This window comes from Coregonus lavaretus (genome assembly GCF_964263955.1).
Source record: "Coregonus lavaretus genome assembly, chromosome: 7".
Lineage (NCBI taxonomy): Eukaryota > Metazoa > Chordata > Actinopteri > Salmoniformes > Salmonidae > Coregonus > Coregonus lavaretus.
In genome coordinates this window covers 18,623,100-18,637,956 of record NC_139994.1, presented here as the reverse complement: position 1 = coordinate 18,637,956, position 14,857 = coordinate 18,623,100, and the positions used below count along the sequence as shown (strand labels likewise).

Here is a 14,857-nt window from a genome sequence, read left to right as displayed (position 1 = left end):
CAATTTAATTTACAGGTTGTAATGCAACAAAATAGGAAAAACGCCAATTTTATTGTCTCCCCAGATAAGTACTCTACTCTCCATTTTATACACCAGTGAGTGGAGTCTCTGGCGGAGTCCCAAATGGTGAAAAGTAACGCATTATATAGGGTATTGGGTGCCATTTGGGACAGAGCTTATCATTCATCCTTTTAACTCTCTTTTGAAGGGGGGGATAATAGGTTGCAATCACTATTACAGAGCTATCGCTAGCACCGATTGTCTCAGAGCCTGAAGCTGTATGATCACATCTGGTAGATGGATTTAACATCTAAGATGTGCTGTAGGAGTCCTCCTTTAAGCTCTACAACAACAGACTCAATGGAAGTAACATAACAGGAACACAAAGCCTTACCAATCTGTGAAAAACATGGTCTTCTCTAGAACCTGCTGTTTCAAATCAAATTACATTTTGTCACATGCGCCAAATACAACTGTGAAGTGCTTGCTTACGAACCCTTAAAAACAATGCAGTAACAAAATAAATAGTAAGACAAAAGGAACAAAATACACAATAATGAAGCTATATACAGGGAATACCAGATCATCGTGCAGCGGTACGAGGTACTTGAGGTAGATATGTACATGAAGCAGGGTAAAGTGACTTTGCTTCAGGATAGATAAGAATAAAATAAAGAACAGTAGCAGCAGCAGCAAATGATGTGTAAATGTGTGTGTGTATGCTTCTGTGGGTTTTGTGTGAGTGTCAGTGTAGAGTGCCTTCAGAAAGTATTCACACCTCTTGACTTATTCCACATTTTGTTGTGTTACAGCCTGAATTCAAAACTGATTACATTTGTTTTCTTACCCACCTACACACAATACCCCATAATGACAAAGTGAAAACATGTTTTTAGAAGTTTGGGCAAATTTATTGAAAATGAACTACAGAAATATCTCACACCCGAGTCAATACTTTGTAGAAGCACCTTTGGCAGTGATTACAGCTTTCAGTCGTCTTGGGTATGTCTATATCAGCTTTGCACATCTGGTTTTGGGGATTTTCTCCCATTCTTCCTTGCAGATTTTCTCAAGCTTTGTTAAGTTAGATGGGGTGCGGCGGTGAACGGCAATCTTCAAGTCTTTTCACAGATTTTAAATGGGATTAATGTCTGGGCCACTCAAGGACTTTCACATTTGTGTTCTGAAGCCATTCCAGCATTGCTTTGGCTGTATGCTTTGGGTCGTTGTCCTGTTGGAACGCAAATCTTCGCCCCAGTTTGTCATTTGCACTCTGAAGCAGGTCCTCATCAAGGATTTGCCTGTATTTGGCTTCATTCAAAGCATCCTCATAGCATGATGCTGCCACAACCATGGTTCACAGTACGAATGGTGTTAGACGGGTGATGAGCTGTGCCTGGTTTTCTCCAAACATAGTGCTTTGCATTCAGGCCAAAGAGTTAAATTTATGTTGGTTGCAACAAAACTGACGCATGCGCAACTATGGGGCTGGCTTAGATTGTTGACAATATGTAAACTATATTTTTTCTCCAAATATTTATGAAAAACAAATACATTTGCACAATGAGCACTTCTCTCAAATACATGGTTACAGTTGTTGGTTAGCTAGCAAATTTTTGCCATATTAGCGTGACATGACAGGAGTCAAAACAAGTCATGGTATCAGTAACAAGACACAACGAGCTAAAACGAGCCACCTAAGATTCCCCACAGCCTCTTGCCATTGTTTCTTGAGATCTGCCCTTTCAGAATCATAACACCACACAGCCTTCTGTCTCATCGATGCGCGTGCATCATTTTCGTGACATTGTCAGCCAACCCGCCTAAAGTGCAAGATAGGGTCAATGCAGATAGTCAGGGTAACCATTTAATTAACTATTTAGTAGTCTTATGGCTTGGGGGTAAAAGCTATTTACATTCACATTTTTGTCATTTAGCAGACGCTCTTATCCAGAGCGACATACAGTAGTGAGTGCATACATTTATACTTTTTTTCCGTACAGGCTACCTCGGAGACTGTTGGTCCGAGAGCCGATGCTACGGTACCGTTTGCCAGACGGTAGCAGAGTGAACATTCTATGACTTGGGTGGCTGAAGCCTTCTGCAATTTTCTGGGCCTTCCTCTGACACCGCCTGATATAGAGGTCCTGGATGGCAGGGAGCTCGGCCCAAGTGATGTACTGGGCTGTCAGCACAACCCTCTGTAGTGCTTTGCAGTCGAGGTCCGTGCATTTGCCATACCAAGCAGTGATGCAGCCAGTCAAGATACTCCCGATGGTGCAGCGGTTTTGAATGACGTCGGTATTGGTAAGGACCCACTGATGGCTATTACGGGTGGAACACATTATCCACAATTGATAGTCTAAGGACTCAATGAAATATTTTTTTTAAAACAAAAACAGAATACGTCAGCAAAGATGAACGGCAATAAAGTAAGAAAGTGGAAGATAATTAGATATTAATTCACTTTGCTAAAAAACTGGCATAATAATATTCTACAGCTAATTGGCTTAGAAGAACTAACATGAGGTCGAGTGGACACATTAAATGTGTTTCTGTTACGTGACATCATAATTAGCATTTCAAAGGCAGAAGAGAGGAGCGAATAGGACCCGATATAAATTGGGGCTTGATGTGCTGTATGATATAACACGTCTGATCGAGGAAGGCTGTATATCCCCATGCACCAACGGTCGAAGAATACTCTATTGCCATAGTTAGGCTACACAGTAGGCTACACTTCTCATCTGCATGTATGACGATTGGAAAGATTCATTATAGTTAAGGCTATTGTTGACCCAAAACAACACACACATTTGCCCTGTATTTTCCACCCAGAATAGAAGAGTTACAAGATACATTCACACTATACAGTTTGTGTAATACTGCCATCACCTGGAGTATTATTTAAAAGGCAAATGTTTGGGAAAATGACAAGTTGACAACATTCTTTATGATAAACCATTTTTCTTTTAATTTGAGTGCGAGTTGAACATTCATTTATACAGTAGGTTTGCAAATCATTTTAAAGACCTCTTTATAAAAAACATCTGTAAAATAAGGGAACTCTTTCTGTACCAATTTCTGTAACATTATTAGAAAATAGCACTGTTGTAATACTTTAATTACATTTAAAACATTTTTTTGTTAACATTAGGAAGACAGAGTATTTAATATAAAGTCAATTAAATCAATCTACAGGATACGTTTATACAGCTGAGGCCAACCATTGGCCTACATACATACAAAGTTACATAAAACGTGTGAAGTAAAATATATGTTCCTGCCGCAGTCTTTCAACACCATCCGTGAAATAAGTATAGTGTATGTAAGCTTTATGTTGTGTCTTATTAAATTATTTCTAACGTTTCAAATTGTACAATTTGGGGAGAAAGGAGCTATGTTGAATAAGATGAAGGTCTATGTAACACAGCTAGTAAGCGGACTAGTAGAGGCTACATTTGAGTTTTACTTTAATTAAACCCGTCACCGATATATGTAGGCTAGCTATAGCCATTTCACATTTCCTCTGTACAGTTAACGTACCACTACATGTATTGTCCCATCAGAGATAAGGCCGGTACCAGTGGGTACCCATACACACATGGAGGGTTTCACCAGTGTCATGTTATCTAACAAAGTTCAGTATCTCATTTATTTGGACATTAAATCATTAGTACCACTGTGTACTAATGTCGACCATCATCATGATCAACAATCAATACGTATACAATTCTTTCCTCTTCTCAAATAAAAATAGGGCAAAGTGTTGAGGGAAATCTATGAAGCAGGTACAGAAAGGCCTCTTGGGAACATTCTTGCCTTAGGGAGCGACAGAGAGAATGTAGATGATGTGATGAAAAAAACAGGGCATTCTCTTTCACAATCTCTGTCTGTCCCTCTTGTCCTTCCTGTCGTAATAGTCACAGTGTTGGCACAGGGAATCTACAAAATGGCCTCTGAAATAGGCCTAAACCACTCCTTCTCCTCCTCCTGCTCCCCCTGTGGGTCGTCTTGTCAGGCAGATCAACGCTGGAGTACAGTAGTACCAGTAGTCCCATGGTTTCATATTCGAGGGGTTGGACCGATGGGCCTCACCTCTAGTCCGGGGTTTCAACAATGACTGGATCGACCAAGGGACCACATCCATTGATTCATAGTCCATTGTTTCAGATGCAGCCATCAATAGTGTGCCTTCTGGGAGAGGAACAGGCTTGTTCCAGGACAGGGGGCTGTGGATATTGCAGTCACCAGGGGGTCTGTGCGCTCCATATTGCAGTCCTGCAAACCCCCGGCTCCGTATTGCATTTAAGTGCTTCTTTTGCAGCCAGGCCAGGGAGCACAGCTAAGGCCGATGGAATCTGAGGAGTGAGGATGGAGGAAAGTCATGATGTGCACTGGCTAGGAAGATATAGGGTTGCAACTTACAAAAGTTTTAGAGAAATCCTGGTTAGTTTGGAGTCCCGGTCTGGGTATAAGTAAATAAAATATTCAGTTGGAAGAAATGTTGAAGTGTTCAGCAAAATCTGAGGAGTCATTTTGAACAATTGATAAGATCATTTATTGATATTGGTGTAGTATAGGACACTAACCTCGTATAAATCCTGCTCTCTTCGTGAACCTCCATCTCAGAGCTCTTGAACTCGTTCAGTTCCTTGCGGATGGCAGCCTAGATAGAATATAAAATAATAGAGAGGGAAGATTGCATCACATACCACCTGACTCACCGCTCCGGCAGCAACAACCTAGAGCAGTTCTACTCTGTAATACTGTTCAGTACAGACAAACAGATCAAACGATTAGTGCCTACACTTCAGAATTCCTGCTTTTTTCAATGATAATTAATTGACAAGCAAGCCACCGTGTCTGCTCTTCTCTCCAGCTGAGTCAGACATATTGGCAATAGCACACGTATCCAAATCCTGCCTCGTATCCAAATCCTGGCACCTCAACATTTCCATCCAATCATAAATATTAACTTTTCAATATTTTAACTTGTCAATAAAAGTTCTGTAACTTTAAAAAACAAAACAGCAAATGTTATAAGACCTCAGTTTTCATCTAAGAAATGGTCACAGATTTCAAACCTTTGAATAGCAGAAAGTATGCAATCATTTCAGTTTCAACCTCTTCTCCTAGCTTCACTGGACCAGGTAATATCCTGGGGACAACTCAGCACAGCCATTAAGCAGCGATTATATTGCATTCTTGGGATTTTTGTTTGACACAGTATATGTCTAGAATTCAAAACCCTGCTGAAATGGTAAAGGATCTCTCATTCTGAAAAGAGGTTTAAACCTCAGAAGACTTCCCGGTATAAATAAAGGTACAAATGTTTAAAAGTGTGTGACAGGCTGTTATTACCGTGACTCTATATCACAGTTGAAGAGCACTCTTACCATTTAAAAAAAATCTTTCACAACTTCATATTCATCATCTCCAGCACCACTTCAACATCAACATATGAAAATAGTGCATTTATGTTTTGAAGTAAAAAAAATATGACATTTCAGTTTAATCCACCAGAAAAGACAGAACAAATAATACAACAAAGTGGTTAAATTCAAATATACTAATTGATAAAAAAAACTATTTCTCGATAAAATGTTTAAAAAAGGTATAATCTTTGAAAATGATATCATCAATAGGACTGGTGGAGTTGTCACACATGCAGCTAACAAAAATATATGGAAATGTCTGCTCTACCCAAAATTACAACCAACTAATTGCAGCATTACTGCAAAAATGGAAGAGGCAAGTGGAAGGGGGGAAAAAGTAATGAACTTGTCTGTTGGACCTGCATTAAAGACCAAAATTGGTTAATGAAAATTGTGATAAATAAAAATATATACCTGTTTCATTTAAGGACCAAAACATTGACAGCTGTGCAATATAGATTGCAAAATAGTTGGGAAGAGATTTTCGATGTACCGATTCCATGGCACAAAACGACACCGGATTCAAAACTTCGAATTTTTCAATTTGAATTATTATACAAAATTCTTGCTACCAATAAAATGTTCATAAATATATATATATGATTTTTCTGCAAAGAGAGAGTCATTAGATAATTTTTTTCAGTACTGTCCATAGGTAGCTTGTTTTTGATCACAGGTCCAGGAATGACTGAAGAATTGCTACATTTACCTGGAGCTAAACCTGCAGATAGCAATACCGGGTGATTTGAAAAGTCATAGTCAATCGATTAATAATATAATAATACTTTTAGCAAAACATTTTCTTTAATTTACAAACCGTAGAAACTATGGGAATAGAAAAGTTCAGAACTTTTGTGAAGCATCAAATATATGGCAAATATAAATTCAATATGGATGGTGTTAAGAGATAGATGGGAGGGGTTGAATGGAGCTGAAGGGTGGGACTAATAACAACAAGATAACAAATGTAAAATATACTGTGTCTAAAATGTATATAGGTTCAGAACTTTTGTGAAACAGCAAATAGAAATCAAACTGGATGGACAGAACTAAAAACAAACAAAATATAACTATTGTTAAATAGATTGTGTCCATTAAATGTATATAGTACGTATAAGCTGGAAGTAGAAGCCTAAGTGTTGTTGTTCATTGGTTTACTCCAATTAGGAGACGGGTGGTAGGGTTAGCAGAAAATAATAAAGGAAAAAATATATATATATACAGTGGGGAGAAAAAGTATTTTAGTCAGCCACCAATTGTGCAAGTTCTCCCACTTAAAAAGATGAGAGAGGCCTGTAATTTTCATCATAGGTACACGTCAACTATGACAGACAAAATGAGAAAAGAAAATCCAGAAAATCACATTGTAGGACTTTTAATGAATTTATTTGCAAATTATGGTGGAAAATAAGTATTTGGTCACCTACAAACAAGCAAGATTTCTGGCTCTCACAGACCTGTAACTTCTTCTTTAAGAGGCTCCTCTGTCCTCCACTCGTTACCTGTATTAATGGCACCTGTTTGAACTTGTTATCAGTATAAAAGACACCTGTCCACAACCTCAAACAGTCACACTCCAAACTCCACTATGGCCAAGACCAAAGAGCTGTCAAAGGACACCAGAAACAAAATTGTAGACCTGCACCGGGCTGGGAAGACTGAATCTGCAATAGGTAAGCAGCTTGGTTTGAAGAAATCAACTGTGGGAGCAATTATTAGGAAATGGAAGATCTCACCTTGTGGGGTCAAAATGATCACAAGAACGGTGAGCAAAAATCCCAGAACCACACGGGGGGACCTAGTGAATGACCTGCAGAGAGCTGGGACCAAAGTAACAAAGCCTACCATCAGTAGCACACTACGCCGCCAGGGACTCAAATCCTGCAGTGCAAGACGTGTCCCCCTGCTTAAGCCAGTACATGTCCAGGCCCGTCTGAAGTTTGCTAGAGTGCATTTGGATGATCCAGAAGAGGATTGGGAGAATGTCATATGGTCAGATGAAACCAAAATAGAACTTTTTGGTAAAAACTCAACTCGTCGTGTTTGGAGGACAAAGAATGCTGAGTTGCATCCAAAGAATACCATACCTACTGTGAAGCATGGGGGTGGAAACATCATGCTTTGGGGCTGTTTTTCTGCAAAGGGACCAGGACGACTGATCCGTGTAAAGGAAAGAATGAATGGGGCCATGTATCGTGAGATTTTGAGTGAAAACCTCCTTCCATCAGCAAGGGCATTGAAGATGAAACGTGGCTGGGTCTTTCAGCATGACAATGATCCCAAACACACCGCCCGGGCAACGAAGGAGTGGCTTCGTAAGAAGCATTTCAAGGTCCTGGAGTGGCCTAGCCAGTTTCCAGATCTCAACCCCATAGAAAATCTTTGGAGGGAGTTGAAAGTCCGTGTTGCCCAGCGACAGCCCCAAAACATCACTGCTCTAGAGGAGATCTACATGGAGGAATGGGCCAAAATACCAGCAACAGTGTGTGAAAACCTTGAAGACTTTTGACCTGTGTCATTGCCAACAAAGGGTATATAACAAAGTATTGAGAAACTGTTATTGACCAAATACTTATTTTCCACCATAATTTGCAAATAAATTCATTAAAAAATCCTACAATGTGATTTTCTGGATTTTTTTTTCTCATTTTGTCTGTCATAGTTGATGTGTACCTATGATGAAAATTACAGGCCTCTCTCATCTTTTTAAGTGGGAGAACTTGCACAATTGGTGGCTGACTAAATACTTTTTCCCCCCACTGTTTACATATACACACATACATATATACATATATACATTGGGGAGAACAAGTATTTGATACACTGCCGATTTTGCAGGTTTTCCAACTTACAAAGCATGTAGAGGTCTGTAATTTTTATCATAGGTACACTTCAACTGTGAGAGACGGAATCTAAAACAAAAATCCAGAAAATCACATTGTATGATTTTTAAGCAATTAATTAGCATTTTATTGCATGACATAAGTATTTGATCACCTACCAACCAGAAGAAATTCTGGCTCTCACTGACCTGTTAGTTTTTCTTTAAGTAGCCCTCCTGTTCTCCACTCATTACCTGCATTACCTGTACCTGTTTGAACTCGTTACCTGTATAAAAGACACCTGTCCACACATTCAATCAAACAGACTCCAACCTCTCCACAATGGCCAAGACAAGAGAGCTGTGTAAGGACATCAGGGATAAAATTGTAGACCTGCACAAGGCTGGGATGGGCTACAGGACAATAGGCAAGCAGCTGGTGAGAAGGCAACAACTGTTGGCGCAATTATTAGAAAATGAAAGAAGTTCAAGATGACGGTCAATCACCCTTGGTCTGGGGCTCCATGCAAGATCTCACCTCGTGGGGCATCAATGATCATGAGGAAGGTGAGGGATCAGCCCAGAACTACACGGCAGGACCTGGTCAATGACCTGAAGAGAGCTGGGACCAGAGTCTTAAAGAAAACCATTAGTAACACACTACGCCGTCATGGATTAAAATCCTGCAGCACACGCAAGGTCCCCCTGCTCAAGCCAGCGCATGTCCAGGCCCGTCTGAAGTTTGCCAATGACCATCTGGATGATCCAGAGGAGGAATGGGAGAAGGCCATGTGGTCTGATGAGACAAAAACAGAGCTTTTTGGTCTAAACTCCACTCGCCGTGTTTGGAGGAAGAAGAAGGATGAGTACAACCCCAAGAACACCATCCCAACCATGAAGCATGGAGGTGGAAACATCATTCTTTGGTGATGCTTTTCTGCAAAGGGGACAGGACGACTGCACCGTATTGAGGGGAGGATGGATGGGGCCATGTATCGCGAGATCTTGGCCAACAACCTCCTTCCCTCAGTAAGAGCATTGAAGATGGGTCGTGGCTGGGTCTTCCAGCATGACAACGACCCGAAACACACAGCCAGGGCAACTAAGGAGTGGCTCCGTAAGAAGCATCTCAAGGTCCTGGAGTGGCCTAGCCAGTCTCCAGACCTGAACCCAATAGAAAATCTTTGGAGGGAGCTGAAAGTCCGTATTGCCCAGCGACAGCCCCGAAACCTGAAGGATCTGGAGAAGGTCTGTATGGAGGAGTGGGCCAAAATCCCTGCTGCAGTGTGTGCAAACCTGGTCAAGACCTACAGGAAACGTATGATCTCTGTAATTGCAATTAAAGGTTTCTGTACTAAATATGAAGTTCTGCTTTTCTGATGTATCAAATACAAATGCAAATGAATTACTTAGAAATCATACAATGTGATTTTCTGGATTTTTGTTTTAGATTCCGTCTCTCACAGTTGAGGTGTACCTATGATAAAAATTACAGAGCTCTACATGCTTTGTAAGTAGGAAAACCTGCAAAATCAGCAGTGTATCAAATACTTGTTCTCCCCACTGTACACATACATATATACACACACACACAAATACACTACCAGTCAAAAGTTGACACCTACTCATTCAAATTTTTTAAAAATATATTGTAGAATAATAGTGAAGACATCAAAACTATGAAATAACACATATAGAATCATGTACTAACCAAAAAAGTGTTAAACAAATCAAAATATTTTATATTTAAGATTCTTCAGCCACCCTTTGCCTTGATGACAGCTTTGCACACTCTTGGCATTCTTTCAACCAGCTTCACCTGGAATGCTTTTCCAACAGTCTTGAAGGAGTTCCCACATATGCTGAGCACTTGTTGGCTGCTTTTCCTTCACTCTGTGGTCCGACTCATCCCAAACCATCTCAAATTGGGTTGAGGTCGGGGGATTGTGGAGGCCAGGTCATCTGATGCAGCACTCCATCACTCTCCTTCTTGGGCAAATAGCCCTTACACAGCCTGTAGGTATGTTGGGTCATTGTGCTGTTGAAAAACAAGTGATAGTACCACTAAGCGCAAACCAGATGGGATGGCGTATCGCTGCAGAATGCTGTGGTAGCCATGCTGGTTAAGTGTGCCTTGAATTCTAAATAAATCAGACAGTGTCACCAGCAAAGCAACCCCACACTATAACACCTCCTCCTCCATGCTTTACGGTGGGAAATACACATGCGGAGATCATCCGTTCACCCACACCGTGTCTCACAAAGACACGGCGGTTGAAACCAAACATCTCCAATTTGGACTCCAGACCAAAGGACAAATTTCCACTGGTCTAATGTCCATTGCTCGTGTTTCTTGGCCCAAGCAAGTCTCTTCTTCTTATTGGTGTACTTTAGTAGTGGTTTCTTGATTCACGCAGTCTCCTCTGAACAGTTGATGTTGAGATGTGTCTGTTACTTGAACTCTGTGAAGCATTTATTTGGGCTGCAATTTCTGAGGCTGGTAACTCTAATGAACTTATCCTCTGCAGCAGAGGTAACTATGGGTCTTCCTTTCCTGTGGCGGTCCTCATGAGAGCCAGTTTCATCATAGCGCTTGATGATTTTTGCGACTGCACTTGAAGAAACGTTCAAAGTTCTTGAAATGTTCCGTATTGACTGACCTTCATGTCTTAAAGTAACGATGGACTGTCGTTTCTCTTTGCTTATTTGATCTGTTCTTGCCATAATATGGACGGTCTTTTACCAAATAGGGCTATCTTCTGTATACCACCCCTACCTTGCCACAACACAACTGATTGGCTCAAATGCATTAAGGAGGAAAGAAATTCCACAAATTAACTTTTAACAAGGCACACCTGTTAATTGAAATGCATTCCAGGTGACTAACTCATGAAGCTGGTTGAGAGAATGCCAAGAGTGTGCAAAGCGGTCATCAGGGCAAAGGGTGGCTACTTAGATAAATATATATATATTTACAAAAAATATATGGGGGATTGGAAATGATGCAGACAATTACATTGATGGAAGCTACAATCTATCTGCAATATTAAAAGCAGATCTACCTGCTTAATTGTTTTTAATGACATCAACCAATTAGTAGACAATTAGGCAATTATTAGGCAATGCCTACTCATAATTGGTCAAAATCACATGATACACACTGATGATGTCATTGGAAACACCTATCTTCTGCCATTTTTTTCCACAAAACATAGAAACGTGCCAGTTTCACATGATGTTGGGTTGGTGCTGGAGATTATTAACATGAAATTGCCCTTTAACTGAGTCTCACCTTATCAGAGGGAGTGAGCTTGGTCCAGGGTTTGTCTGCACGGCGGTCGTAGTCTTGAGTCGTGGTACACTCTACGTACTCATGGAAACGCAGGATCTTCCTGGCCTGAAGCTCTGCAATAGTGGGCCTCTGGGACAGCTGGGTGGGATGTAGAGAGGAAACACACTGAGTGACTGTCGAACTAAAATGATAAAGACTTTATGGTGGTTAGTTACATTGGAGTGTTTTATTTGTGTATCTGTGTATGATTGTTTTGTCACCAGTGTGTGTGTGTGTGTGTGTGTGTGTGTGTGTGTGTATATGCAGTTTAGTGTACTGTATCTATGTGTATTTTCATTCTGCAGTGTGTGTGTGGTGTGTGTATATGCAGGTTAGTGTACTGTATCTGTGTGCGTTTCCATCCTGCAGTGTGTGTATCAGGCGAACCTTTCTGGTGAGTCTGCGTTTGATCTCACTCCTCTCTGCCCTGATATCAGCTTCGTTCCTGGCTACAATAAGACAAGACATTCCATCAGAGGCAGAACAGAAACACAGCAGTCAGTCAGTCACAGACAGACAGACAGACGTAGACTGGACGAGGGCCCATATTCACTAAGCATCTCAGAATAGGAATGCTGATCTAGAATCCTTTTGTCCTTTTAGATCATAATGAATATGATTATATGGGCAGGGGTGACCTGATCCTAGACCAGCACTCATGGCCCTGAGCTTCTCCTGGCGTCTACACAGCACAGGAGTAACGGGAGTCGTTTTAAAATCAGTCTTTCCCCTCTCTGGGACAAGCAAGTCCTTTGTCTTAGACACACTCTGCACATTATGTAGTCCTTTTACAGAGATGTCTAAGGACAAAGCTTTTAAGTAGTGCTTTCAGAGTACTCTGAGGATAACCATAAGACATGTGAAAACTTTACATTTTGGAAATATGATCAAAAATTCTTAAAGTGTTGGCACTCTACCGTTTTGGTCCCAATGCTAAACTCAAGAACAAACAAGTGCAATGGTCAAATTGCACCATGACGCAAGCATAGCTTTTCTTGTATGGAAGTACTCTTACAGACCACAAGGGGGCATCTATAGGGCAGACAGACATTGATGTATGGCAGATGTCTACAACACATTGACATTTCACACTGTATTAGATACAGTTTTGGTTACATGTAAAACCAGAGAGATGCTTGTCTATCTAGACGTAAAGGACATTAAAGCAACAGAGGGGACATGAATGAAGCATGAAGTTGATATTGACTGGAAAACTATAATAAAATCGGACAGAAATGTAGACATAAAATAGAATTGACAGAGAGACTGTTACCTGGAAGGATGTTTCTCTGCTCCAACTCATCTGCTGTGGGTCTCTGACTCAACCTCCTGATTAAAGAAACACACCATGTTCAGGACAAGTGACCAAACACACGTTCAGGATAAGGGAGCACACACACAACTAGATGTAGTTACCTGTTGAGCGTGGTACCGATCTTGTTCCTGAGTGCCTCCCACTGCTCCTTGCTCTGCCAGCCGACTCCATCCTGTCCCTCTCCTCCCTCCTGCTCCTCTCTCTCCTGCTGTCTCTCCAGCTTCAGGGCCAGGGTGTCCTTCCTCGTCACACGGCTGGCCAAGGCACCTGGGTGGTGCAGACAAACACAGACACACAGTTTAACCTGGGGCTATATACCTTTGCTCTACATCACGTTTGCACATTGTGAACTACTCAGTTTACACTACATTTGGTTTAGCTTTACCTGCAAGTAGCGTATTTTCCGCACTATAAGGCGCACTTAAAAGCCTTTAATTTTCTCAAAAAACGACAGTGCGCCTTATAATCCAGAGCGCCTTATATATGGATCAATTGGTTAATTGGTTGATCCATACTGGTTGTACACGGTGCTCAAGGCGCTCTGTCAAAATGTTTCAGTATGAAAAACCAATAAAAACAATTTAATAATAATGAAATGTTTCAGTACGACTTTGATATTCCCGTGAACCGCACTGTGGAGAAAACGGGGACCAGTACGGTGTCTGTACGCACCACAGGGAATGAGAAGTCATCCTTCACTGTAGTTCTCGCCTGCCAGGCTAATTGCCAGAAACTTCCACCCATGGTTATTTTCAAGAGGAAGACCTTGCCAAAAGAAAACTTTCCAGCCGGCGTCGTCAAAGCAAGCCCGAAGGGATGGATGGATGAGGAAAAGATGAGTGAGTGGCTGAGAGAAATTTACGTCAAGAGACCGGGTGGCTTTTTCCACACAGCTTCGTCCCTATTGATCTACGACTCCATGCGCGCCCATATCACCGATGCTGTCAAAAAACAAGTGAAGCAAACTAATTCGGAGCTTGCCGTCATTCCGGGTGGATTAACTAAAGAACTCCAGCCGCTAGATATTGGTGTCAACAGGGCGTTCAAAGCTAGACTGCGAGCTGCGTGGGAGCAGTGGATGACAGAAGGCGAACACACGTTCACCAAGACGGGGAGACAGCGCCGGGCGACTTACGCCACTATCTGCCAATGGATCGTGGATGCCTGGGCTGATATATCAGTCTCAACTGTGGTCCAAGCTTTCACAAAGGCAGGAATAATCTCTGAACTGCCAGGCAACAGCAGCGACACTGACTCGGATATTGACGAGAGGGAGCCGGGCAGGTTGGATGCCGTAGTCGCCCAACTGTTCAAATCGGACACTGAAGAAGAAGAATTCGAGGGATTCGTGGACGGGGATTGAACTGAAAAACTGAGCTTTACGTGTTATACGTAACTGAACAATGTTGAGTTATGCACTAACGTTTGATTTAGTGATATCAGACTGTTTCTTTTACTACGTGTTTACTGAATCAGGGAAAAGTTCCCCTCCACGTTTGGGAGAAGAGTGAGCAAGGCTGGGAGATATTGTTAATATGCACATTAACGTTTGAACAACGTTACCATGGGAGTGAACGGAGTTGTCAGAACGCTTAATAAAGTTTGACTTTATCTGACTGTTTTGTTGACATTCCCTTTAGCACAGCTCTATCTAGTGGATGCATAACGCAACCCCAGTCAAACGTTTGACTGCAGAATATTCTATTCTATGCGCCTTATAATCCGGTGCGCCCTATATATGAAAACAGTTCTAAAATAGGCCATTCATTGAAGGTGCGCCTTATAATCCGGTGCGCCTTATAGTGCGGAAAATACGGTAGTAAAATACATACAATGAAGGAAGAAAATAGAAAGATAGATACAGGCTCATATGGAATTTTTTACTAATAATGAAAGGGCCTTCCTTGATAGTATTGTACTTTTTCATTCTTTCAATTCGACTTCTGAGATTG

The 14,857-nt window shown here is 41.3% G+C and overlaps 1 protein-coding gene across 15 annotated transcripts in view; it reads right to left on the bottom strand.

Annotated features, from left to right (window-relative positions):
- Nucleotides 1–3,107: 3,107 nt before the first annotated feature.
- LOC311131968 (phosphatase and actin regulator 4B-like) overlaps nt 3,108–14,857 on the bottom strand; it is a 43,718-nt gene continuing 31,968 nt past the window's right edge. For all 15 annotated transcript variants that reach the window (XM_084165103.1, XM_084165100.1, XM_084165108.1 and 12 more), the window contains 6 exons: nt 13,007–13,172; nt 12,864–12,919; nt 11,978–12,039; nt 11,552–11,689; nt 4,593–4,669; nt 3,108–4,361 (listed from right to left, as the gene is read on the bottom strand). In XM_084165103.1, the coding sequence (XP_084021229.1) occupies nt 4,346–4,361; nt 4,593–4,669; nt 11,552–11,689; nt 11,978–12,039; nt 12,864–12,919; nt 13,007–13,172 (515 nt within the window). In that variant the 3' untranslated portion in view covers nt 3,108–4,345. The remainder of the gene's footprint in view (nt 4,362–4,592; nt 4,670–11,551; nt 11,690–11,977; nt 12,040–12,863; nt 12,920–13,006; nt 13,173–14,857) is intronic.